This window comes from Egretta garzetta, unplaced genomic scaffold (assembly GCF_000687185.1).
Source record: "Egretta garzetta isolate BGI_Z169 unplaced genomic scaffold, ASM68718v1 scaffold156, whole genome shotgun sequence".
Classification (NCBI taxonomy): domain Eukaryota; kingdom Metazoa; phylum Chordata; class Aves; order Pelecaniformes; family Ardeidae; genus Egretta; species Egretta garzetta.
The window spans coordinates 564,054-589,196 of NW_009260125.1; the positions used below are offsets into that span (position 1 = coordinate 564,054).

The 25,143-nt window shown below is 39.1% G+C and overlaps 1 protein-coding gene across 1 annotated transcript in view; it reads left to right on the plus strand.

The window, feature by feature from the left end:
* Nucleotides 1-25,143, plus strand: part of MAGI2 (membrane associated guanylate kinase, WW and PDZ domain containing 2) — a gene marked incomplete at its 5' end in the record, with an annotated part of 532,170 nt that overhangs the window by 444,825 nt on the left and 62,202 nt on the right. Inside the window, 5 exon segments of the mRNA XM_035896847.1 lie at nt 8,383-8,424; nt 14,180-14,271; nt 20,081-20,273; nt 21,277-21,363; nt 23,443-23,691. Coding sequence (XP_035752740.1) covers nt 8,383-8,424; nt 14,180-14,271; nt 20,081-20,273; nt 21,277-21,363; nt 23,443-23,691 — 663 coding nt within the window.

Here is a 25,143-nt window from a genome sequence, read left to right on the forward strand (position 1 = left end):
TCTTTCCCTTGTGCATTAAGGGCTAGAGTGACAAATAAATAAAAAGCTTTGCCAGAGCCAGAGTGGAAATGCTATTCCCCATTGTGCTGGGATTTGGGACTATGAAGAGAAATTGAAGAGAAATTAAAGAGAAAAGAAACAATTCCATAGTTAACAAGGGTTTTATCTAGTTCAGCACCTCTACTGAAAGCACTTGACTTCATATACTGCTTTAAAGAATGGAAAATCTATCGCAAATAATTGCTTCTCATCTGTGCAGTTTCTAGAGATGAACCGTTTTAGCAAAAATTCTGCACTTTCCATTCAGCAGAGTCAGAACCATCATCAAGCCAAGAGTGGAAAAGCACAGATTACAGACTCCCTGCATTGAAACAAGTATCTTTGAAAGACAATTAAGAAAGAGTTATACATGCTATATGTATATATATGATACATATTCATACAGCATCTCCTTTCATCTTGATTCCCAATATGAAGAGTTCTGTATTTACAGAATTGCCCTAAATATTAATGAAAGTAAATAGGCTTGTTTGCCCTTCATAAAACTGTGGGAATATAGGTCTGATGTCAACTACAAAAACTGGCTTACACCCCAAAAGACAATATATTACACCAAAAGATATGTTACACCATTCAATAAAAGAAGGAAATGATCAATTATTATTCATGGGTGCCTTCTACGAGTTTTCTGCATACTTCCTTGACCAACATGAACTCCAGTCTTTTACTGATACAATCTACCATGTTCAGGAGTGCATGCTACACCAGGGGAAGAGCTGATAATTCACAGGTTGGAGTTATGTTAAAGCCTGTGTTTAAATGGTTTAACTGCACTTGAGTTCTGTCCAAGAGGAAACTGGAAACTGTATACAAGCCTTTTTCAGCCAGCTACCTAGACAAAATAAGAATTAAAAATCATGAAGCTGCTAGGCCCAAAACAAGAAAGTGAGGGATGAATAGCAAGACTGCAGCAACCACTCCTTCCAGATTTCCAGCAGTGTCCTGATCTTCTAGATAATCTTGAAAGCTTTAATTTGCTCTCCTCTGATGCTTTTCTCTAAGGCTTGACTCCACATTTCCCAAACAGACCTCTTCTGCATTCATTCATATCTCTTGGTCATAAATAACTGCCTCCAAACATCCTCTCTGACATTTTTGTTTCATGAATGCCATAAGCACACATTTAAGCAAATTCAATTTGTCAAGCCTTTGATTGCTTCTATTCTCTGCATAGTGCTGGTGTTTCCTGAAGAGAGGAACAACAGGCAGGAAATCCATTACTGAGTCAAGAAATTGTCATCTAAATTGAGTAGATAGGAGGGAGAGTTTCATGATAATATACATTTAGTTTCCTACCGTATGGCTGTGTCAGGTTGGTTATCTTCAGTAAAGTCATACCCTTAAAGTGCACAGGAAAAGTTCAGCTACTTTGGGATATTTTAAGTACTTCTTATCTCAAAGCAAGTTTGCCTTATCTCCTGACAAGACCAGAAAAGAAGGAGGTTCATCTTCTAAAAATAGTGCGAAAACATGAACAATCATGACCTGGAAAACTCAAAAAGAAAGAGATAGCGCTAGATTTTTGTTTCCCAGTGAGACTCTGTTACTAAACAGTTCATTTTTGTACTGCTATAGCTCTGGATTTCCACAGATTCTTTTAGGAGAGGATCTCACTGGAGTCAGCACGCACCAGGACCTCATCAAAGCCCCCTGCTTCCCTATCAGGGGGTTGAGCAAGTTACACATCACAGTATAGTTCTGTGAGGAGCATAGGTGACATGACTCGAAACAGGGCAAGAACTAGACTCTGAATTGTAAGCTTTTGCCCTAGCTGCTAGGTATGCTCATCCCCATCTAATGATAGCAAGAAATGGACTTCAGGCAGGAAGTCTCCATGACTAAAGACGATTTTCATTCTACAAGAATGTTTTTCCACCTTGGGAACGTGAAGGACCTGCATGACCCTGTGCAACAGGGAGATTTCAATTTTTAATGATCACATATGAATTACAAAGGACTACTGCTTTCAGGCTGGAAACAGTTTTGTAGAGGCAGTTCTACCAATACAGCTTGGAGACAAATCAAATGATTCATTAGTACAAAAGAAGAGTACAAGTCTATTTTGTAAGTCATAGCTCCTTGGAAAATTTTTTGTCGTGAGTTAGTGGTTACCTGTCAGCTCTTACCCGTTAGCTGTCACCTGCCTCTGCTGTTGCCCATCAGCTGTGCTCAAGAGCTCCGAGTAGCCAGAAAGGATCGTAAAGTGTTTCCAAAGACTGATGAAGATTGCCACATCACCCAAAACAGCTGTCTAAAAGCAAAAGAAGGGAAATAGTTCTCTTCTCTGTCTGTCCTTTTTGAAGCTACATCTCTTCATCTCTCTACTTTTTTTCTCTTTTTTTTTCTCTCCCCCCCCCCCCCCCCCCCTTATTTCTTCTCCCTGATGAAGAGAACCTACCTAGTTTTCTGCTGTTACAGTATTTTGCAAAACTCAGAAATGGAGGAGGCGACCTGCTCAAATAACTGGATACTTTCCCCTTTTACCAGCCAACTGTTAATTTTAGGCAAATCCCTTAACTCCTTTCTCCTTATGAAAACTCTTAGAATGTAAGTGACAGGATGACGCTGCTGAAAACCATGGAAGTTGGGTACAGAAGCTAGAAAACGGAACATCAGATCAGGATTTTCCTATTAATGAAAAGAATTGTAAGACTTTATATGCACCAGTTCTTACAGCTGTAACTGGAGCACTGCAGTTGTTTTTGGAAGAACACATTCTCCTGAATTTAACATTTTTGCCTTCATAAACTCTCCTTATCCTCTCTTATATATTATATTGAACTCTGTTTATTGTAAATACACAGTTTATAACAAACCTTGTTCAGAGGCCTGTGTAGGCAGACTTTAGTCAAACAGGAGACAAAAAGCTGTTGGGAATCATTATGCTAGAATATTTCTCTAGTTATAAAACGTATAGTAGAAATTTGGTTTTATATTCCTCTAAAGATAGCAGTAAAATAAAACATTTTTGTACAGCGATTATGTTACATTTGTCCTTCACTTGGTGTGGTAGTCCAAGACTGGTGATGTGATACAGAAATGTCAGTAAGAAGAATGAGATAAACCAGTGATAATATCTCATTAAAAGTGAAATCTGAACAATTATAGTTCCACCTTTTACTGGAAGGACAAAGGTAACTTCCCTCAAAATCTCCTATGTTATTTTGTCCTCTGACCGTGGTATCATGAATTTCTCAAGTTCCTTTCAAATGCTTAGCTGTCTTATGCACTGTGATTTTATTTTTTTTTTTTTTTTGCTGCCAGAGAATTAGACAAATTGGAAAAGAACCAAAAATCAAAGTCCACCAACAGCTGTGAAACCTGTAAATACCAAATGTATTAGCATAATACATTATTAGCCTTGATAAAATAAGGGCGTTTTCTTACGCAGACTTATGAATACCTTTCTCTAAGCATCACAGGCAAACATTTCAACACAAATTCACAGGCTACCTCTCCTCTGCAATATCTCTTCAGGTGTTCAGCACAGATATGCATTAAAGTATCAGCAATGGGAAAGATTTGTCAGACAGCATTATACTAACTCAGAACGTGTAACTTTGAAAATCCCATTCTTGCAGAAAAATACTAAGGCCATCAGGGTTTCCTAAATTTGATACTCATGGAACATTAAAAAAAAAAATTAGGTGTACAGAATTGAATGCGTTATCACCTGAAGGGTATCTATGGCATAGTCTACAGTGAGGCAGAATTTTCTTGTCAGTGCTTGTTAGTTGAAAACCTACACAGTTACAGTCTTAAAAATTGAAGGAAATCTTTCACATAATTTTTACTGCAATTTTTTTCAGTCAGTATTTTCCTAACAACAATTTTGCCTCTAACAACTTTTCCCACTTTTGCTCATCTCTAGACTAAAAAAAATTCACATTTTGGTTATGTTGCTTTAAAAAGATATATACATAGGTGTGCATATGTATATACATGTAACAGTACCATAGCATTAAATATATAGTATCCTCAGGTATTGTATATATATAAAGAGGAGTTTTGTATGGGTAAAACATTTGGAACTATAAATTCAGAAAATGAGGTTCTAGTTTTAAATCTTCCTTGAGCTCTGTTTGCCATATCTTTCAATATTTCTGTTCACAAGTTACTGCTCTTTATATCTGTAAGACATGCCTGCCTTCACTTAGTAAATAAAAGAGTATTGGGAAATTACTAATTATTACGTATTATCATCAAACTACTTCTTGACTTTGAGTATGAGCAACTGAGTTGTAGGAAGGTAATTTCCAAAGAGTACAGCTTGTTGTTTTCCTTGCATCTATTGCTACCCTAAACAACAGCATAGAGATCTAAGATATTATTTTACTAAATGAATGTAACCCTTTTTTAAATAACAGATGATGTATAACAAAAGGAGAGGAAATTTAGCAGAACAATGCCAAATAATTTTGTATTGTTCATCAGTGCAGAAAGTTACTCACCATGACAAAATAGATTTGTTGGTTATAAGAACTGACAGTGAAACCAAAAGCATTTTCAAATAGAATTATGAGAATATCATCAGCACAGTAATCTGCATGTAAAGTGATTTTGATTGCTGGATTGCTAAGTAGGTCCCAAATGACCTATGCTAATATGAAGTGTCAGTTTTACAACTGATGGTGGTATTAAAGATGCAGTATTCCTTTCTCTTGAACAACTTACACTTTTAGTAAAGGTATACAAGTAGATTTTCATCTGCAAAGTGGCAGGGTGTACTTCAGAAGTCAAAGTAATAATTTAAGAAAACTGACTTGTAAGCACTGGGAAATTGGTCACAGCTGCATGAGACCAATGGGAACTGCATTGCCTATGTGCTGTTTCAAACTGCTGCTTGCCCAGCTTTGGAAAGGACACTGCAGCATGATGGTATTCATTCTGCTCATTTGTAAAACTCCTATTTACCTAAAGCATGGCTAAGACTGCGGTGCTGAAATATAAATGTTTCCTAGTGCTAGTTTTGTTCCATGTATCTAGCATTCAATAACGTATGATCCAGAAAATAACGCAGTATGGATAATAAATATTATCATCATTACCTTTCATCGGCATAATTCTTCCTCCAGAGAATACCAGCGACTCCACTGGTGCAAATAAGAATACCCTTCCATCATGTTGTGGGTGAACTGTGCTCCTAGGGCTGTATCTTGACAGCAAAGCCTGGTATTTTAGCCATTGGTTTCAGTTAAGTCAGGACGGTGTCCCAGGCCTTGTTTATTTCAGTTTTGAAACCATGGGTGTAATTTATTTTAGACTAAACACGAAGCCAGATGTGCAAGCTTTTTACTATTCTGTCTTTTAATAGCAAAATTAACCTTGGCTTTGCCTTCATCTGATAGGGAAGGAGTCTTGAAATGCACAGCTGTGTCCTCGTTCTCCAGAGCACATAGAGTAGTGCCCATGGTGGAGATTTATTTCAGTTACAGTTATATACAAGTAGCAGTTCAGAAGAAGGCTGCTTAGTTTTACTTTCCCAATGCTTGTTCCTATGACAGATTAGCTGAACTAAAAAAATTAATGCAGCAAATTTACCAAGTATTTTATTATTCATTCAAGCTCTACTTTGTAATTATTTCATTCCTATTTCACATAAAAGTCCACAACTACCCATGGCAATCCAGCCACAGTTCAGCCAAAAAGGCTTCATATGCAGAATACAGAAATCTTATGTCAACATTATAAAACTTTCTGCACTTTGAATGCCTGTTCGTGGTGGCAGTGTTGGGTGGCCTGGTCTCTTCGTCCTAGCCTCTCCAAACACGCCTTCTGCTGCCTCATTTTCTAAGAGGTGGAGGCAGCAGGTTTAATATAGTAAAAGTTTAGAAAATGTCAAAATTAACTTACTAATAAGTAAATGGAAAGTTTCAAAGTGCCTTGTGTAAAGGTTAGTTTCCTATAATAAAACCTAATTAACAGGTTTTTATAAAACAAAGCTTGCTATAGTCTCTTGGTATTTTTGTAAAATTGTGAGTTCAATCAGTTTGTTCTTAGTGGATACAAGGCACCAGGGTGTGCACAAATGACGTGCATTCTGCTTGGCTGAGGACCAGCAGCCCTTCCTCTTCACTTGGAACGTACTGTTCTGTAGGGTCTTCGAGCCCAGAACTACGTGAGTTTTGAAGAGGACTACCTATATCGCTGTATTTGACATAAGGAGACATTGCTAATAAAGTCCCTTCTTATAAGTTAAACATTCTTCTCAGATCTTTCCTCTTTTGAAGTGTTCTACTAGTTGCTAACAGTTTGCCTGCCACATGAGCACAGCTATTTAGAGGTTATATTCTATTTTCCAAAGTGCCAGTGACATAATTGCAAATATCCTTACTGTACGCAGACCCAGACTGCTGACAGAGATTCTTCCTAAAATGAACATTGCTCTGCTGTAGTTACCAAAAATACAAGTCTGCACTTAGATTTATCTTCCTGGTGATCATACATTTAAGAACTTCAAGGCTTTATTCAACACCTTCAGCATAGCACAGTTCCAGGTTTCAGGTGTGAAACACAGAATGAACCAATCTTACAGCAGCTCCGAAGAGTGATTCTAGCTGGATGACCAAGAGAAAAGGCTTGTGTCCTTTCAAACCTAAAAGGTTATTGAGACTATCGAGATGAAAGTGCTTTCTGTACGTTAAAATCAGCCTGTCTCTTTTAAGAATTCCATTAAAATCTTGAAAAGGTGTGAGCAAAAAAACCCAATTCCTCCAAGTTTGCAGTGGAACAGCAGCAGTTTCAAATGTTTTGGTTTTTAGGAGTTGTGCTGGTGGAATAATTTACATTCAGATATCACCTCTCATGTTGATGGATCCCAAATCACTTTACAAACTCTGAAGTGTGTGAAGGAATTACCTCCTTTAACCACCAAAGTAAAGATGTGCAGCCACCTCTAAACTAAAACACCATAGCCCACATGACACAACTCCTAATACAGCTGGTGAACACAAATACAACAGGAACACCAAATCCAAAGGGATGATCCCATCCAGTGGAATCTCTAGACTGTATTTTAGGTAAGCAGGGTAGCAGTCATCTGCATTTGAGCAGGTCATGGCTGTTATGTAAATATTCTTACCAAAAGAAGTTGTAAGACATTCAGTGGCCTCCATCTCCGTTTTGGGGAAAATGTCTTTTCCCTAGAGCATTCATTCAGTATTGACTCAAGTGACCTGTGAATTACTCAGCTGCTACCATCACAGTCCATGCTGCCTTTAGGAAGCAGTCCATCCAAAGGCAGGTACCTTTAGTCCAAGCTCTTTCAAAGTGGCAAGGAGCTGCCCACAGAGCAAATATTGTCTTCTCATTTCTCTCACCATATCCACATATTTTCAGAAGGCTTAGCCAAAACTGCTGGCCTCCACTGCATTTTCTGGCTTCTTTATGCCTGGAACTACCTACTTACAATATTAAATCCACCCCTGTCTTCCTCCCATCTCAGAAGATAATATATACTTATATGTTGCATCACAGTCCTACAGATGCGGATGTGACAGACCTTAGCCCGTTTATACCGTGAAATATGCATGGTATGATATTCTGGTGTAGAGCCACATTAGTGCTTTGTTTATCTTTTTGTTGTTGGTAGGCCAGTGGAAATCACCTCTGGCTTGGGATGTTTTGCAATTCACTCTGGGTGCTGCAGAGATAATAAAACAGAAATTCTTAGAACATTTCAAAATCAGCAAAGGAAGTGTGACTTCGGCTATGGACTTGTTCCAGATTCCTCTAGTGCCAGCAAAGTAGTTGTATATGAAAACAAAGTTATTTGCTGCATTTCATCTAGTGAAATGCAAATACTTTGAAACTACATGCATGAAAAGTAGGTTAAATGGGTTTACCTGGATTTGCCTTCACATACAACGAGTTGTTATCGGCAACATACACCCTTCTAACAAAATCCTGCTCTTCTTGATGATAAAAGACATTTTGCAATTGAGCCATGAGTCATCTAAACAGCCATTAAACCTTCCCTTTTATTGCTGTACTTAAATAAGCACAAATATTGTCACTAACTTTCAGTTTTAAACACATTAATAATTTTATCTTCATCATAACCTATGTTATGTTAAAGGAACATTACCATCTTGCCATCTGTTTCGCTTTGCATAAAAATGGACAGGGAGGTCTACATCTAGCAGGAATACGTACATGTATCACCTAGGAAGTCAGGACGAAGGGCAGGAGAAAACAAAAAAACTGCAGTAAAAAGTAGAAATTTCATGTCAGTTATTCAGAACACAGCAGAGAAATTGATGCTGCATCTTTAAATAACTTGAGAAATGTATTTCATCTTTAATTCCCCATTTTCCTATTCAGAACAAGTGCTGCCCAGGACTGGTTTTCGAGTGGATTCCTCTGGCAAGTATTCTTCAGCCTTCATTGTTCTGTAAACTAGTTGTCCTTCATTCTATGTTTTAGTTATTCTTCTTTCTTTAATCATTTCTCTAGATAATTGCCAGTCATGACTGCCCAGTCACCATTTTATTTTTGTATGAGCTTTGTGGGGTTATAGAATGCTAATTCTAAATCTTTTTATAATAGATTTGCATTTTGAGCAAGGAGTATTTCTTTTTCCTCTGCCAGTCTTTGTATATGTTTTACAATTTTTTATGTGTACTTTCATACATCAGTGTTCACTCTTTAACATAAAAATGTATCTCCATAGCTCATGCCCAAGTCTAAGCTTAAGCAATGTTTTGTGTAAAACCAAAATGAATTCTATCTTTATTTGCAAAAGAATAGAACTGATGTATTATGCAGTCCCACCCATTCCTTGCTCCCATACATATATCTTGTTCTGTAAAAAACTAAAAGCAAAAACTTTCAAAAATGGAAGTTTTTTCAGGTGTTTGAATCGACATTGGTCTTGTAAAGTGGCAAAGAACTTGTTTTAAAATATTTGATTTCCTGACGTGACCAAGTTAAGTGAACAGTTAAAGCTGGCATCCCATACAGAAAAGGCTGTTTTGACAATCCCATATACAATCCCTTCTAGTCCTACACAGGTTGGACAGAGATCCTAAATTAAGTATGATATTGGGCTGGTTTTGCATACCCCAGAATGGTTTATATGTTGAATAACTGTTGGCACACCAATTATTTTTTTCTTTTTCTTTTTTTTTTGCTTTGCTGATTTTTATACTGAAGTCTTTATTTACCAGCTTTTCCTCTCTATAAATATCAAGAGGAAATATGTGTATTTTTTAAAAAGTTATTCACGTTGGAGACTAGCAGACCCATGACTTTTCAAGCTTTTCACATCTTTCAAGAACACCTGAAACTCAGATAAAAAGTTGTTGTAGATTTGTGTCAATCACAATTCACAATGCGCAGTAACAATTTATATTGAACAAAAATCTTCATCTTCAGCAAAGGAGTCCAAATTAACTTTTATTTTTAGCAGGAAAGTTTAGTATGCCCAGGAAGACTGTAAAATTATTACAACAAATCTCTTCATCTTTGTTTTAATTGCAATATAGAACAGCTTTAATAAAAAAAAAGTCCATCTCACCATTTGCAGCATCATCCCAAATACCAGGTTTATCGCTATGAAAATCACATAGCACTTCTGCAACTTGATACAGAAAATGAATTAATCATCTTCAGGGATATATTTTCTCTACTTACTTTCAAGAAACAATTGCATGTACACTTATCAATGTGTAATTCACCTAGGAATTCAAATGCATACAGTACAGACATGTAGCTGAGACTTGATCTTAAGGGTGGAAGTCACAAGGATGGAGCCAGACTTTTTGCAGTGGTGCCCAGCGACAGGACAAGGGGCAATGGGTACAAACTGAAACATAAGAGGTTTCAGTTGAATATGAGGAAAAACTTCTTTACTTTGAGGGTGACAGAGCACTGGAACAGGCTGCCCAGGGGGGTTGTGAAGTCTCCTTCTCTGGAGATATTCAAAGCCCACCTGGACAATGTCCTGTGTAACATGCTCTAGGTGAACCTGCTTTAGCAGGAGGGTTGGACTGGATGATCTCCCGAGGTCCCTTCCAACCCTTGCGATTCTGTGATTCTGTGATAAGCACATCTTCAGCTACGAGATCTCACTACTGTTCAGTAACAATCTGTTCTGGTACCTTTACAGTTAAAGGAAATTCCCCGTGATCCAGGAAACAGAAGGCAGACTTTCCCAATGCTCTTTACCATCCTCACTGTGCAGTGATGATCAGATCACAGCTTGTCCAATACCATTCTCAAATTCATGGGGAAGCCAGTTGGTTTTATAACCTAGCAAAGTGAATTTTTTTTTTTCTCTTCTAGGCCAAATGATCAGTTAAGAATATTTTCCTTTATGCAAAAAGAAGAAACAAAATGCTACAACTATAAAAAAGACAATGAAGTTACTAGCAGGCAAATCTAAAGTTCTTTTTCTAATATAAATATGCGGAGAAGCAAGGGAGAACAGGGAACATAGTCATTCTTGCACAGGATACCCATGTCATACAATCAGAAATATTGACTTTAATCTGGAACCCTCCTTTCGACGCAACTGGTAGGAGGTGGGACATTCAGGCATATTAAGTTGACTGGAAGGAAAGGCAAACTGTGCAAAAGACTACACTAATTCAGTCTTGGCTTGACTCCCGTGTCTGCAAGCCTATTCATTTCTTCTTACTTGGCATGAACTGCAAGGTGCTAATCTACCTTACAAAGAGAAAAAAAAACCCCACATTTTCCAAAATGAAGTTATATTAACCAACAGTTGGCAGTATATAACAAGGCACAGGAGCATCATTCTTCTGTAAGTATAGGTAATTTTCTTTGTATTATCAACTGAAAATCTGCTCCAGCCAGAAAAAGCAAAATTTAGTTTATCTAACAATCCTTTGTGAGGAAAAAAAAAAAGTACCAGAATCCTAGAGAGGCAAGAACTGAAGAAATATCAGATGAAATGTAATCACTATATATGAGTAAGAATACTTGATCAATGTACATTGAGGATTATTGAAACTGCTGTATATAATAGTAGGGACTTTTAGTAAATCTACCAAGCATGAGCTCCTGTAGTAAAAACACATAGTAGTAAACAACTTACCTGTCTTTAAGAAACAGGGCAAAAGGGATTTCACCATCAGCAAGAGTTTAGAACATATTTTTTATTAAAGACTAACTGCCAATATGGAGATAAACTGAGACCTAATGCAAAAGGAGTTTACCAAACATTGGTTGTGTCAGACTAACCTGATAACTGACGTTTTGCACCAAACAAGCAATGCATGTTTAATCAATCTAGAGTTCAGCTAGGCATTTTACAAAATGCAGTTATAATTGAAGCACTTGTGTGTTAGCCTGGAGAAGACAGTGCTTAGTACAAAATGTAAAGAGGAACGCCTAGACAGCAGATAAGTAATTCTACTAAAAGAACAGTTTCTGGACTGAAAGGGTATTAGTGGAGAGCCTTGCAATAAGTCTTCTGTGTTATTTTCATTAATGACCTAAGCACAGACACTAAGGGTGGAAATGAGGTCCACATTCAGACATGTAACTTCAGGTACCTATGGTGTAGTTGTCTCTGGTCAGTGCAGCTGCTGGAGCCATATCACACCCGTCATGAAAGCTTGAAACAGCAGTGGAGGAAACACTCCTTAAGTGCAGTAGTCAGTCACTGGAGATAACAATGGTGAAAAAGCAAATAAAATCTTGGGGTGCAACCCACCGGTGAAATGCTGGATGAGGCAGGTGACCTAGTGACAAATGCCACAAACAGGCTTAGGCACCCAGTGTCTTTGCTGCTAAGGTCTGCATGCTGTTTGCTTGCAGAGCCTTGCAATGACAGGGAACTGGACTAGATGACCTAGGGATCCCTTCTAGTCCCATGTTTTGGTTTTTCTGGTGGGACAGAAAATAACATTATTTTTTAAAAGCAGTTTTCAGTGCCCTGGTAAGAGTTAGCAACAAATGGGCTCCATAGACTTCCAGCTATTTAGGAAGGAAAGCTCTTCTGAGCAAGCATAGTCAGTTAATCCAAAGGCTTCCAAACTGTGTTAGAGATCATAGAAAAGTATGCCCATATACAGTATTTTCAGCCTAAATCTTTTCATGGTCAACCTGGTTTACCTATTCCATTCTAAATGGGTAGAAAAACAACCTCTTTTTAAAAAAACAGTACCTCTTAGTTTGGAGCCTGGTGCCAACATTGGTTTGGATCAGCTTTGTCAATGTATGTGTTTGAGGGACATTTTCATCTCAGTGTGCCAGAGCATGTATTCTTCACAACCTGACATTCTTATAATTTTAATGTATTCCCAATTGTGTATATTCATTCGTGTGTGCACAAATAAAGGTAGTGCCTGGTTTGTGACAGACTGCTGGAAACAGTGCCTTGGAGTGTTAGACCCAGGCTGTAAATGGTGATCCTACTGTGTCTATCTGCAAAGCCCTCTCCCTGGTACTAAGCCCCATCCTTGTTACGCTTAGGCACAGCCTAATAGCGTATTGCTTTCATCTTACAATTCCTTTGCCTCTTGCAACTTTGAAACAGCCTTTGCATTGAGTTAACATACTGTACATGCAAAACTTCATTTGTTCTTTTATTCACTGTTGAGACACTTATCAAATAAATTGAAAAAATCAGGATAATAAGGTGTTAGGATCTGTTTGGGTTTATCTTCTAATTACATGAGAAGCAAGTTGGTAGGGAAAGGTAATACTTCTATTTTACTGACAGAAATATTTGTGATTCAGTCTCACTCATACCAATATATGTCGCTGAAATAATGCACTATGCCACTGTCTAGAGAGGATTTTTATTGCACGGTCGTGGTACAGAGCCACTGCACATAGTTCTGTGTCTCTCTTTGGCAAGACCTGACTGAAACTGAATCAGCTTTAATCCCAGACTAAAGCTGGGATCTGCCCAACTCCACAGTTTGCGAGGTGTCCACTGATGGCTCGGGGGTGGGGGGATCTTAAATGAGAGTTGTGAAGTACCATGCTTCAGCCATCTGTAGTCCCTCCCCTCCTGAGGAAACAAGGCACAACTGGAGACCCTAAGAACAGTTTGCTGGAACAAACCTACTCATCCCTTTTTGTTTGTTGGGGTTGGCAACAAGCTGACGCTGGCCAAAAGCTGTCACAATTTATAGACCAGAGTGCAATCTGTACAAAAGACCATTCCTGTGATCACTGTTCTGCTTTAGGTGGTGAGCCTAAAGCATCTCTGAACATGCAGAGAAAGCAATAGTCAAAACAGACAACTTCTTAGTCCTCTAATTGCTTACGGTTTCACTTTCTTCAAAATTTCTCTTTTGTATTTTGGGGGCATCAAGACTCAAAACAATGGGCTCTTTCAAATGAAGCTAAAGACACTTTTATAAGAAACTGACTTTTAAAAACCACTGTTTTCCTCGACTGATATATTCCAGGGCAGAATATATGTTTACAGGCAAGTTACGCAGGCATATGGAAGCACAATCTTAATGATTCATAAAGCTGTTGAGACTTTAATTGAATAGCATTAAGGAGTTCAAGTTAATGATGTTAGCTTTCAATTTAAACCCTAAGACTCAAAGGCTTATAATGATAGCTTTCGTCAAAACTCTTTATTGAGGGTATTACCTGAAAGTGGAGTACTTAAAAGCTACATTACATAAAAAGACACACTGCTTTATTTCTGCGTGTGGAAATAAAACGGCCTGTAATGATTATTCATCTTTTGTAAGTTGGACTGATAATTTTTCTATGTATCTCTATCTCCCATTTCAGTTTATCCTTTTTAGGTTTTAATGAACTGCACAGAAAACACAAATTAAATACTAGAGGTGGATGAGCAGCAATATATTATGCAGTCAGTTGTAGGAAGAAGGCATCTTTATGACCTCTATTTTGGACAGACTTTCCCAGTACTGTTCTCCTGTGAATGTGTTCTAGCTTGGTTTAGTGTATTCTACTGAACATAATCATCCTCCAAGAGATACCTACATTTTCAAGTCTCCTCCTTGTCTGTGTACAACTCATTGTGTCCCATTTGTTTCCACAAGCTCTAACCAGGTTGCCATTAGTCACGTGCAATGAGTACGAGGTGGGGGGGAAGATGGTGCAAATGCTCAAGACAAAGCCAAAATGCTTTGCTCAGTGGGATTTCCCTTTAAACCAGGTCCCGATTACAAGGAGCTGGATGTTCACCTTCGGAGAATGGAGTCTGGGTTTGGCTTCAGGATCCTGGGAGGAGATGAGCCTGGACAGCCTGTGAGTTATTTCTTCCTGATTTTCCTTTTTATAACTCTAAAATCTGTGTAAAGGTCAGGAAAATTTTTGCTACATAGCTGAACCTAAACGAACATCATGTTAAGGCTATAAGTAAAATGGCTTTTTTATTCATCCATAATAAAAAGAGGAGTCTCAGGTTGTCCTCATCTAAAAGATGTCACAGTAAATTAAGTTAGAATCAGAAGGAATTAAGTTAGAAATGGTGCGTCACTCAGCCCTTTACTGCAGAGTGTGACCTGGCATCTTTTAATCTTGACTTTCCAAAATCAAGTTTAAGCACAAGATTTTAAAAATCAGATTATGTAAGACTATGCATAGCTGTGTTCAATGTAGGCAAACTATATATATACACATAAGGTTAAAAGATACTGTTGGCAATGCAGTTTATTTCCAGGAACACAGAAGGCTCCACTAGGGAATGGTAGTCCATGTTCCAGGTTAGATGACAGCATCATGTGACGCATCAGGCATAAAAATGGTAGCTTCATACCATTAGGAGGGAGATGTCCCCGTAACCAAATAACAGGTAACAAAACCAACATAGATTCATTGCAGGTGAAATAAAATATAGAATAAAATATGCCCACGATTTTTAAAAGAAATGTGTACACATTTTGGTAAATTAGTGATATATATATAAACACTATAATTTTGAGAGAGCAGGCAGAGTTAGTACTCCTTCAGAATAACTTTGATGATGTAACTACAGTTTGTCAGCAAGGACTAATCCCAAGTCGATAATGATAACATCTTAGTATCACAACCTAAGGCATAGTCAGAGTCCTGTGTTACCACACTTCTCAGATAATGTGTAGATAGTTAACTACAATATAACTATATAATGACTTGATAGGTCTATATATTTCGTATTCAAATCCATAGAGAATAATATAGTTGTCATTCAAGCATTAGCTTTAACCAACACAGGGCTCTGAGAAACAAAGAAGCTCCTCTATTTTGAAGTTGTCAACATCTGCCAAAGTACTGATAAATATTAATAGCTTACTGATGCCTCCTGCAAAAAGAAACAACTGCACTCCATTCTAAAACACGTGCTTCAAGTGCTGATTGAAATGCAAAGACCCTACTTTAGAATGCTTTGGAACGGATTTTCAAAGCTAGATGAGGTGTGGCTTTACAGAAGGACTCCAAAACAACATCATCTACACTTGCAGTGCGCCTAAAGTCCCTCTGGCATCTAACTTTCTTCCACGGAGCATGTCCCAGCGCACACAAAATGAGGCCACTGAGCCATCATCTGCACATCCCCCAACCAAGCATTTTTCCTGTCCTTTCTGGATGTCCCAGCCAGTCTGGGTTCTCAAAGCTTGCCTACTGGGTGAGCCTAAAAAGGACATCTGTTAGGAGCTAGAGGAAATGTCCCATTTTATCATTTTATCCTGCAAAGAATTGGCACTAGCAGAAGATTTGGAAGTCTCCCTCTACCAGCTTTGAACAGTAGTGTCCACTGGCATTTCCTACCCCCCAGGAAAGTGTCCCTGGCTACAAGGCTGCTCAGTATTCTGGGGAAGTCTGTCCTGGTGTCCTGTTTAGTGCTTTTTTCATTACAAATGGATAATTGAGTAGTCACAGACTGAGCGTCTGACTGGCTCTGCATTTTGGAGGTTTATGACATTCTCACGGGGGAAAGTGCAGCTCCAATGCCTCATCTAAAAGATGATAATTTCTATAAAATTGAATTATTTCAACCTAAAGGACTGCAAGAAAATTGGTATAGAATATCTAATATTCTGATGGTTAAGAATACATGCTGGAGTTGTGGGACACCTGAATTTAAGTCTCTGCTCAACAATCCAGTAGAGTGGGAATTTGGAAATGAGTCTTTTGCCTCCAAGCGACATACATTATGCACTGAAGTGTTACAGAGGAAGCAGCTCTTTCTAGTTTCTTTTCAGTGAAGGACTGACCTGGCTTTGCTGAACAAAGTCAAAGAGTCATAGCTGGATACCAAGTGCAGAGATAAGCATCTTGCTATTTTTGGAGAGCAGAACCAAAACCGCTGCCTTCTCTGAGCCACCTTCTAAGATGCTTCACTGTCCTGCTTGAACAATCGCTCTCAGCCTGCGCTTAGCCTCAAGGTTGCTATCTCTATTTCAGGGTTTGCAAATACAAAAGCATTTTTCCCTCAGACTTATCAGTCTAACAGGCTTTGTGTCTCCACACAAACCATGTCTCAAAGTCCTCAGGAATTAATAAGATCCTAGGTTGAGGCTGAGGGTCCTACGAGGCAAAGCAGCAGCTCCTCAAGGTGTTGCCATGCTGGACTTCTCAGTTCTCGCTCCCTCTTTGTTACCCATCTGTTTGTTTTCACGGCTCAAATTTGTCACTAATAAAGACGACAGATGTCCTCCACTTTTTTTTACTTTTCATCTATTTTGTATTCAAATTCAAGACTTCTTACCTCTGTTTTCTCTCCTCCGCTGCCTCCCTGCTCGGCCACAGACAGGCTGCCTGCAGCCTCCCATTCCTTTCACCTACAGAAAAGGAGAGGCAGTTTCTGCCTGTCCTCCAAACCCCTGCATTTCCCATGAAACAAGAACTGAGATGCTTTGAAATGTTTGTTTCAGGTCTCCTGCTGTGCAGTCAGGTAACACAGAACAAAAGGAATCTTTCATTGCCTTTTGTCTTTGTGGCTTGGTTTCTAAAAAGGAAATTGGATTCTTCAGCATAAGGCAATAAGTTTTTCAAAGAAGCAGAATCGTAAAGTTTTTTTAGAAGGATAATACTGACACTATGGAGGGACTGTAGCTTAGTTTCATTCTGGTTATATCAGCTCCCTGGCACCTTAGAACAAGCGAGTGCTGCTGGACTACTCAAGTTTCCATATTTGTAAGCATAAAGATACTTTCCAAAGGAAAGACTTAAATTTATTGAGAAATTTCAAATGTCAAGACTGTGGGTTGTGCCAGTTCAAATCACCTCTCAAATTTCATGATTTCATACCACCACAGGTATTTATCACATCTCCCAGTAACTTGAGGAGTTAGAGGTGATTATTATTATTACAGTGAATTATAATATCACTGAAAGGTTGCAAATATACATAAATTGGGACTTTACCCAAGTTGTAAATTGCTGTCCCAAAGTGGAGGAATATTTTGGATGCATTTGTGCAGCTCAAACTCAAAAGCACAGGAACATATGCACAATTACACTAAGAATTTCACCTTTCACTGATCAACTGGGTTTCTTCTCAAAAAATTCCTGCAAGATGTATGTCAGTATTCCTTTTATGATTGGTACCAAGAAACAGACATTTCTAAGACATAACAGATGTCCATATAGCAAAATGTTAGGATAATGCAGACCATGCCTTAGGAACTCCTATTTTTAGCAGTGATTAGACAGAGTTCAGATGATTATCCTAGGTTTAGACATCACAGACACTTAAAATTAGGTGAGATGAATCACACCTTTTATGTGTATTACTTAAATTTCACTATGTGCCTGTGAAGCTACTGTGTTATATTCAGAAAAACTGAAACACAAAGTCAAATAATTACCAAGAATCACAAAGAAATGCAGTATCAAAGCAGATTAACATGTATGAGTTAATAGACTCAGGCTACAATTTGAGATTATGCTTTGTCACAATCTTCCTAATCCCAGCATTCCTCATGTTTAATCTTACTGCCAACATGTCATCATCCTTTTCCTCACACATTCAAAACAATCTCATGATGGTATGAAACTGCATTACAGAGGTAATATAATCCTGATAAGTATTTTTCCAATTTGTGTTTTGCTTGTAGAATTTCTCTTATGGAAACTACTCAGCCATGAGATGAGAGCAGATACTGGATAAGAAACAAGTGCAGGCATAAAAAATTAAAAGGAAGGAAAATTAAGTTATTCTTGCTATTAAATATACCCAATAACAGATATGGTGGCCATCATCTTGACAAACACACCTACCTGAAGTGTTTAAAGTAGGACTCTGCTGCTTATGCTAGGAGTCAGTTCCACCACTAAGATGAGTAACACAATCACATTCCACTGAGGACATGTGAAATATCAGCAATAAGTACTTAATTCATCAAAACTAGAAAGAGTTTTTGCACTTTGCTGTAGATACTGATGACCTACCATGCAGTGAGCTGCATTTGTGTTTCTCCAAAGGTTGAAGATGCACAAGTTGTTCAATACTTTGGCAGCCAATTATAAAGAAACTGCAAATGCTCAATAAAACTAAAAGAGGAAGGCGACCCCCTACAATCTTTCAAGCTGCAGAGGGATATCACCCGTCTCTTCCCAAGGCAACGAGGAAAAAATTCTTACTCATACAGGATGCCCAAATATAAAGGTTTTGAAAATACTTTGTGGAGATCTAGCTAAACATAGCTTTGGACAGCTTTTTTCCTGTCCAAGAAAGGAGCATAAATACATATTTCATAGTTGAATTTTACACAAAGTATTTTCCAAAGCTTTGATTCTTTCACTATTTGAAGAACAGAATGGAGAACCTGAAAGAGTCTCACTGGCAACTCAGCCTGGCACTGCTTAACAGGATCCCAGGAACACCAGGAAGCAGGAAAATGCTGCATCGTGTTCTCGCTTTGCTAAGTTTTGAAAGCAAAAATAAGCCAAAGGGAGGCTAGAAATGGGAAAATTCTCCAGGCTCCGCATGGGGTTTCATTTAAACACTCTGCTGGGATACTTGCAACTCTGCAGCTAAGACCACAAAAAACCCACAAGACCACCTGTGTGACTTACTACATCTAGCCTTTGCAGTTCATCATGAAAAGCAATACTTGATAGCTTTTATCTTTTATTTTTTAAAGCGGATTGTCACACGGCATGTCATATCCATCATTCTGTGCTCACTCTTGCACCGAACAAGATAAAGGAAAATTTGGAACATGCTCTGTGAATGCTTTAATATTCTTTCAAAGAAAGCAGGTTTTGTTTGAATCAATCTCAACTGTTCTACCAGTTATTCCACAGGGAATATATATATGTCTACTTCTAATAAATTATGTGAATTTATGTGCATAGAAAGTGGAGAAAGTCATTAAAAGGTTTTGAACAGATTTTTTACTAGTTTATATGTCCCATACAAATTACATTTAAATGTCAATTTGGGAAAACAACATCTGCCCAGAGTAAACTGACATTTTTCCTCTTTTTCCATATTGTTAATCAACCACTACCTGAGCAATTATTCATCCAGAGTAAACTGACATTTTTCCTGATTGTTAATCAACCACTACCTGAGCAATTATTCAATATGAGTAACAGCATTTGATATAGCACTTCTTTTCCCCTAAAGAGTCCCAAGGCAAACTCTGAAAGTCTGTCTATTGGGGTCACTTCCATTACTGACCTCAAGTGTATTGCTTAAATCACACAGCAGTGAGGAACCTTCGATAAGAAATATGCAGGCTAACTAATTTTAAGTCAAAAAGACCCTTACGTGCAATTGACCTGTTTAGATCTTCTGCATAATGTAGTCCATATAAACTCAACACTCCTTGTAGTCAGATTGTCTTGATTTGAAGATACCAGGTCAATCGTCCTTAGATCAGGGATCCCAGGTGTATCACTCCTACGGAGGTAGGAAACATCTTACCTTCTTACCAAAGGCAAGGGAACATCTTCAGTCATAGCCACAGAGGAGGAGCACAGCTTTCAGACACACACAGATCTCTTCACCTGCACTGAATTGCTAGCTTAATTTCAAAAGAAAAGAAAAATCGCTGCAACATTCATGGCACTAAATGGAATGCTCGATGTATATATGATGGGATTTTGTTTCTTTGCTGCCTAGATTCTCATCGGAGCAGTAATTGCCATGGGCTCAGCAGACCGAGATGGTCGTCTCCATCCTGGTGATGAGCTCGTGTATGTGGATGGGATTCCAGTGGCCGGCAAAACCCACCGATATGTGATTGATCTCATGCATAACGCTGCCCGAAATGGGCAAGTGAATCTTACTGTGAGGAGAAAGGTGCTACCCACGGGTGAGTGAAGGCTGGGAAAGGTGAAAGGAAAAAGCAGATCTCAATGCTGGCAGCACAAAGAGGTGCTGTTTTAAAAAAAAATTACAGAAAATTAAAAGCAAAGTGAATGTTTGTGTCATTTTGAAGAAAGAATAATTGTAAATATGTGTCTCCTGTTTCTGCAACAAAAACACTACAGCTGAGTGTTGTTTCCTTCAGAAGTGGAAACAATACTGGCAACCCCGGTGTGGTGATCATGAGTGCTCTGGATTTGTCCCATGCTGTCTTGGTCTGTGCTGTCTCCTCTTGTCCATTTTTGGGACAAAACGTTCACCTAAGTTAAAGCTGCTAAAGTTGACTGTGTCGAAAAGCAATCAGAGAAAGGCTCCGAGACTGTTAACTGTTTAGGGCAGGAACTCATTTCACTCTTGTATGTGTTAAAAGCCCATTTCTGGTCTCACTGATGTCATCTGGAATTTTCCCTCACGACTGCAACGCAAGCTGGCTGAAAATCTTCTCTATGGCACAAGCGGCTCCTAGGAACAGGGCCGGATCCTTCCTTCGAGCAGACACATTCAGAAAACAAACCTGAAACAATAAGAAGAATTTGAAGTAAATTAAAGCTTTAGGCTAGCTCAGTCTCAATTATTGAGAAACACTGGAACCTGGAAAAATGTGTGGCAGCATCTATTAAAGCTTTAATGGGAGGATTTGCTGCCATTCCATTGCAACCTTTGCTTACTTCAGGGAAGAAGTTTATTTAAGAACTTTTAAAACATTTGTGGTGAGTGCACTTCACTGAGGCACCAGAAATGAGCAAAACCACGTTCCCAGCCTGTCCTGTCTTCTGCCTCCCTATGCCCTAGATCCACTGTCATTGCCTGCGCCGTTCCCCTTCGCTCCCCTGCCAAAAAGCCGCCCTCCCACTCACCTTCGTCTTCGCAGTCCCCCTCCCACTGCGGCACCGCAGCTCCCTGCCAGCCGCGCTCTCGCGGGACTGACTTTCTTCTGTTACTGACTCCAGAGTCCTCCAGCCAGAAAGGTCCCCCTCCGCCCGGCGCGACGCCCCCTCGCAGCTCCCCCAGCGCTAGGAAAATGGCCAATAACCAAGGTAATCCGCCGAGCGCTTGCGATTAGCACCTTTCCCGGGTCAGCCGGCTATACAGACGGCAGGCAAAATTAGCAAGAGGGTTAGTACAGAGTGAATGCCAGCCTTCGCTGCTGCTTGTTAAATATGAAATAAAAGGGTCTATTAGACACTCTGGTCTCCTGGCACAGAAAATGAAGCAAGCTGGTAAAACACCTGGAGTTATTCTTGGGCCTTGAGAGTGCCACACCGGGGAGTACAGTGTGTAACTCATTAATGTTGAAGCATTTCAGGAGCTGAACAGGATTTTAATTTGGTGTGTTACAACATAAGCTTTGTGGAAAAATTTTAAAACTACTGGTGCTGAGCATGACTGAAAAATGCTATACTGACACATCAGGCCAATTCGTTCCGTGGGAATTTCTCACTAGCGTGAATGTATACAACAGAGGGGTCTGGGGCTTTCCTTACCTGCCTGGTAGCTGATGTACATATCTTAGCCCTGATAGCTAATGTATGTATCTTAGCCCTGATAGCTGGTGTATGTATGTTAGCCCTCGCCTGGAATCGCCATTTTGCACAGATACTTACCCACATCTGGAACAGAAAATCACCATTCACAAGGTCTGGAAAACAATTTGATTAGGAAAATGTGGTATTCGGAATAACACAGATTAAAATGCCATTGTTTTCACAGGCAGAAGTAAAATGTAATTTTTCTGATTAATATCTATTGCACAGCTGACAATCAAATAGCCATTTAAACTTTTCCTTCTCTATCTTTCCTTCCCTATACTTAATGGCATTCAGCTGCATTCCTTTATGGCCAAGCCAGCTCTTGGTCATTCTGCAGGCTAAGATAATTTCCTTTCTGTTGCAGCCATACTGACATAAACAATATTCAGCTTTCTGAAACATGACAGCCAGAAAATGAGATCTCTCTTGTCACTGACTATGGCATTTAGTTGCAGATTTGGTTCAATAACTCTTGGAGGTTTTCAATTCTAATGCAGGAGTACAATAATTGTTTGTTTTTCTTCCTCTTTATTCTCTCTAATCATTTTATTTCATAGTTGCAGAAGGACTGCTAAAGGACACACCTGACTGAGAAAACAATAGCTTGCCCTTGGATGATGTTTATTTTATTAATATATACACACACTGAAGGTTTAATTTGCAAGCTCTCTTCCTAGGATGTATGTGTGTGCGCGTGAGCTCTTCACATGTTCAGGAGAATGACTCTGCCGCTCTCATTGCTCCAAACAGAAAACACGTTACTTACATTCATCTGAAAGTTCTGTATTAAAGCTGTCAATAAATGCCGATTTGTGTAAACAACTTAGATCTGCGAGGAATATAAATCTTTTTTCCCATCTGGAAGTGCAACTTCAGTGTTTTCAATCACCAGAATGCTTGTACTAAAAAAGCGTGTAACCCCGCAAGACTTAACTTGTTCTGTTCTCGTTACTATCAAGCAATACTGACGTGTGGATGGACTCCATTTTCACTTCCGCCCTTTCGAACTCGCCACACAAGAGCATCTTCAAAACCTTTAAATGACCACTGCTTTTGTCACGACACCCACAGAAAAACTATTTGTGGTTATTTTTCTTTGTATAACTGCTCTGTTCCGTGAACATCTTTTGAGCACGCTAATCAACTTGTAGGAACATTATGCAGCTAATCCTAATTACTCTATGTTAGCTGCCTGCTGAAATTCTTTTAATCCAAACACAAATAATTTTATATTGGATTAGATGGCCACATTTTCCTCTTGATGACAGATCAACCAGCAGACAAGGGAATAGTGCCTGCTAATGTTTTTGCAGTCCAGATAGCCACTGTTTCTTACTTTCCTTTCCTCTCTTTTAGAGAGCTTAGCAGCAAGTGTTCATGCTTGCTTTATCTGATTGCCCTTGAATGTTTTGCATAATTGTGTAGATTCCTGTCTCTCTGCATCTATTACAGCTCCTAGTTTAATACTTGCGGTAGTCTGGGCTATAGTCAACTGTTATTCATGTTGCATTAGCAAACGTAGTGTAAGTCACAAAGCCAAGCCACTGAGCAAGTCAGACTGTAATACTGGTGTGATTTGTGTTGTAGGAGACCCATGCCCAGAGAATGGCAGAAGCCCAGGCTCAGTCTCTACGCACCACAGTTCTCCAAGAAGTGACTATGCTACTTACGCTAACAGCAATCACGCTGTCTCTAGTAGCAATGCTACACCCCCCGAGGGCTTCGCTTCTCACAGCCTGCAAACCAGCGACGTTGTGATCCACCGCAAGGAGAATGAAGGCTTTGGCTTTGTTATCATCAGTTCCTTGAACAGGCCCGAATCTGGGGCCACAATAAGTAAGTAAATCACTTTTTTCAGCTTATATTTTGCCAAGTTCATCCCAAATTAAGAAAAAAAAATTAAAACCTGACACCTGCTAATTAATCACTGCACAGATTAAAGCTGAAGGGACTCTGAAGATTGCTTCAAGGAGCACCATTTGTCTGTTGCATCTTGGACAAAACCAAAGGTTATTCTGGCCTCCGAGGTTCTATGCTTCACACACTCATTTGGCTCTCGAAGTACAACAGGATTACCCACAAAGTAGATTTTCTCTGTTCCTATATACCAAAGAGACACTCTGCAAGTAACTACCAGGGTTATGTGAATAAACTATTCCTCCACGCGCAATTGAATTATAATTTTTATTTCTTTTAATCAAGATGAAGTTCAGGAACTTGAAATAAAAACTGAGATCACAGCAAACGCCATGACAGCAGCTGTCCAGTTAGGGCACTGCAGAAACAACTGGAAAACGAGAAAAATGGTTAGGCAGAGGTCCAGGGAGGCTGATTTCTTTATTAGCTGGACTATACATGGTATAAACGTTATGACTGAGTACAGGGAGATGGTGAATATAGCAGCAGGATCTGTCCTTAATGATTGTAGGTCTCCTTCTGTGGGTGTTTTGTTCATATTTGATGGGGTCCAACTTTACAGCTTTAATATAGGCATCTGGTGCCATTTGAAGTGTCTGAGGTACCTCTAGGGAGAAGTGAGGCACATGTGACATGGGACCTACAGGAGACTCAGACCCTTTGGTAGCAGCAGCTGCAGGCACAGGGGTGTCCTTGCGTGATCCAAATGGCGTTCAACCAACTGTAAGTTGAGCCCCTTGGAAGGAGGAAGCATAAAAGTCTTTATGTTGAAACACCCACATCTCCCACCAAACCCACCTGAAGCTGTGAATGCTAAGCACTGCTGAAAAACCAAGGCGAATGAGAAACTTTGTCATTTTGCAGGCTGCAGCCTAATGCAGTCCTTTCCCTGTGTTCAAAATATGTTTTGAAGGAACGGTTCTTTTGCCCAAAACTGCTTTTTGAGGAAATAAAATAACAATTTCAACCTTTAGGGCCAAAATTCTCTCTTCTCAATTCATGACAGAAAAGCAGCTAAGAGAGTACTGGGAAAGCCATATCTCACAGTAGCAAATGATCTCAGAAAACTTCTTTGCAGTATTTCATGGTCATGCAGTTATTAAAAGAGTTGCTTTTCATATTACCTCAGCTGAATTTTAAAATTCCATGATTGCCAGAATTAATACTGTAACAAAACCATGGATAATTAGCCTCTTGGGACCGTGAGTTTTCACTTATTGAATATAATAGCCAACTGGAAGTTCTTTGCAGAAGATCAGACAGAAAAAAAATAATCCATAGAGGACATTGAGATACATACATATTAATCAGTTAAGTCAGTCATGAATTTTTCAAGAAAATTATTTCACAGATAGGGTTTGTGGTTGGGGG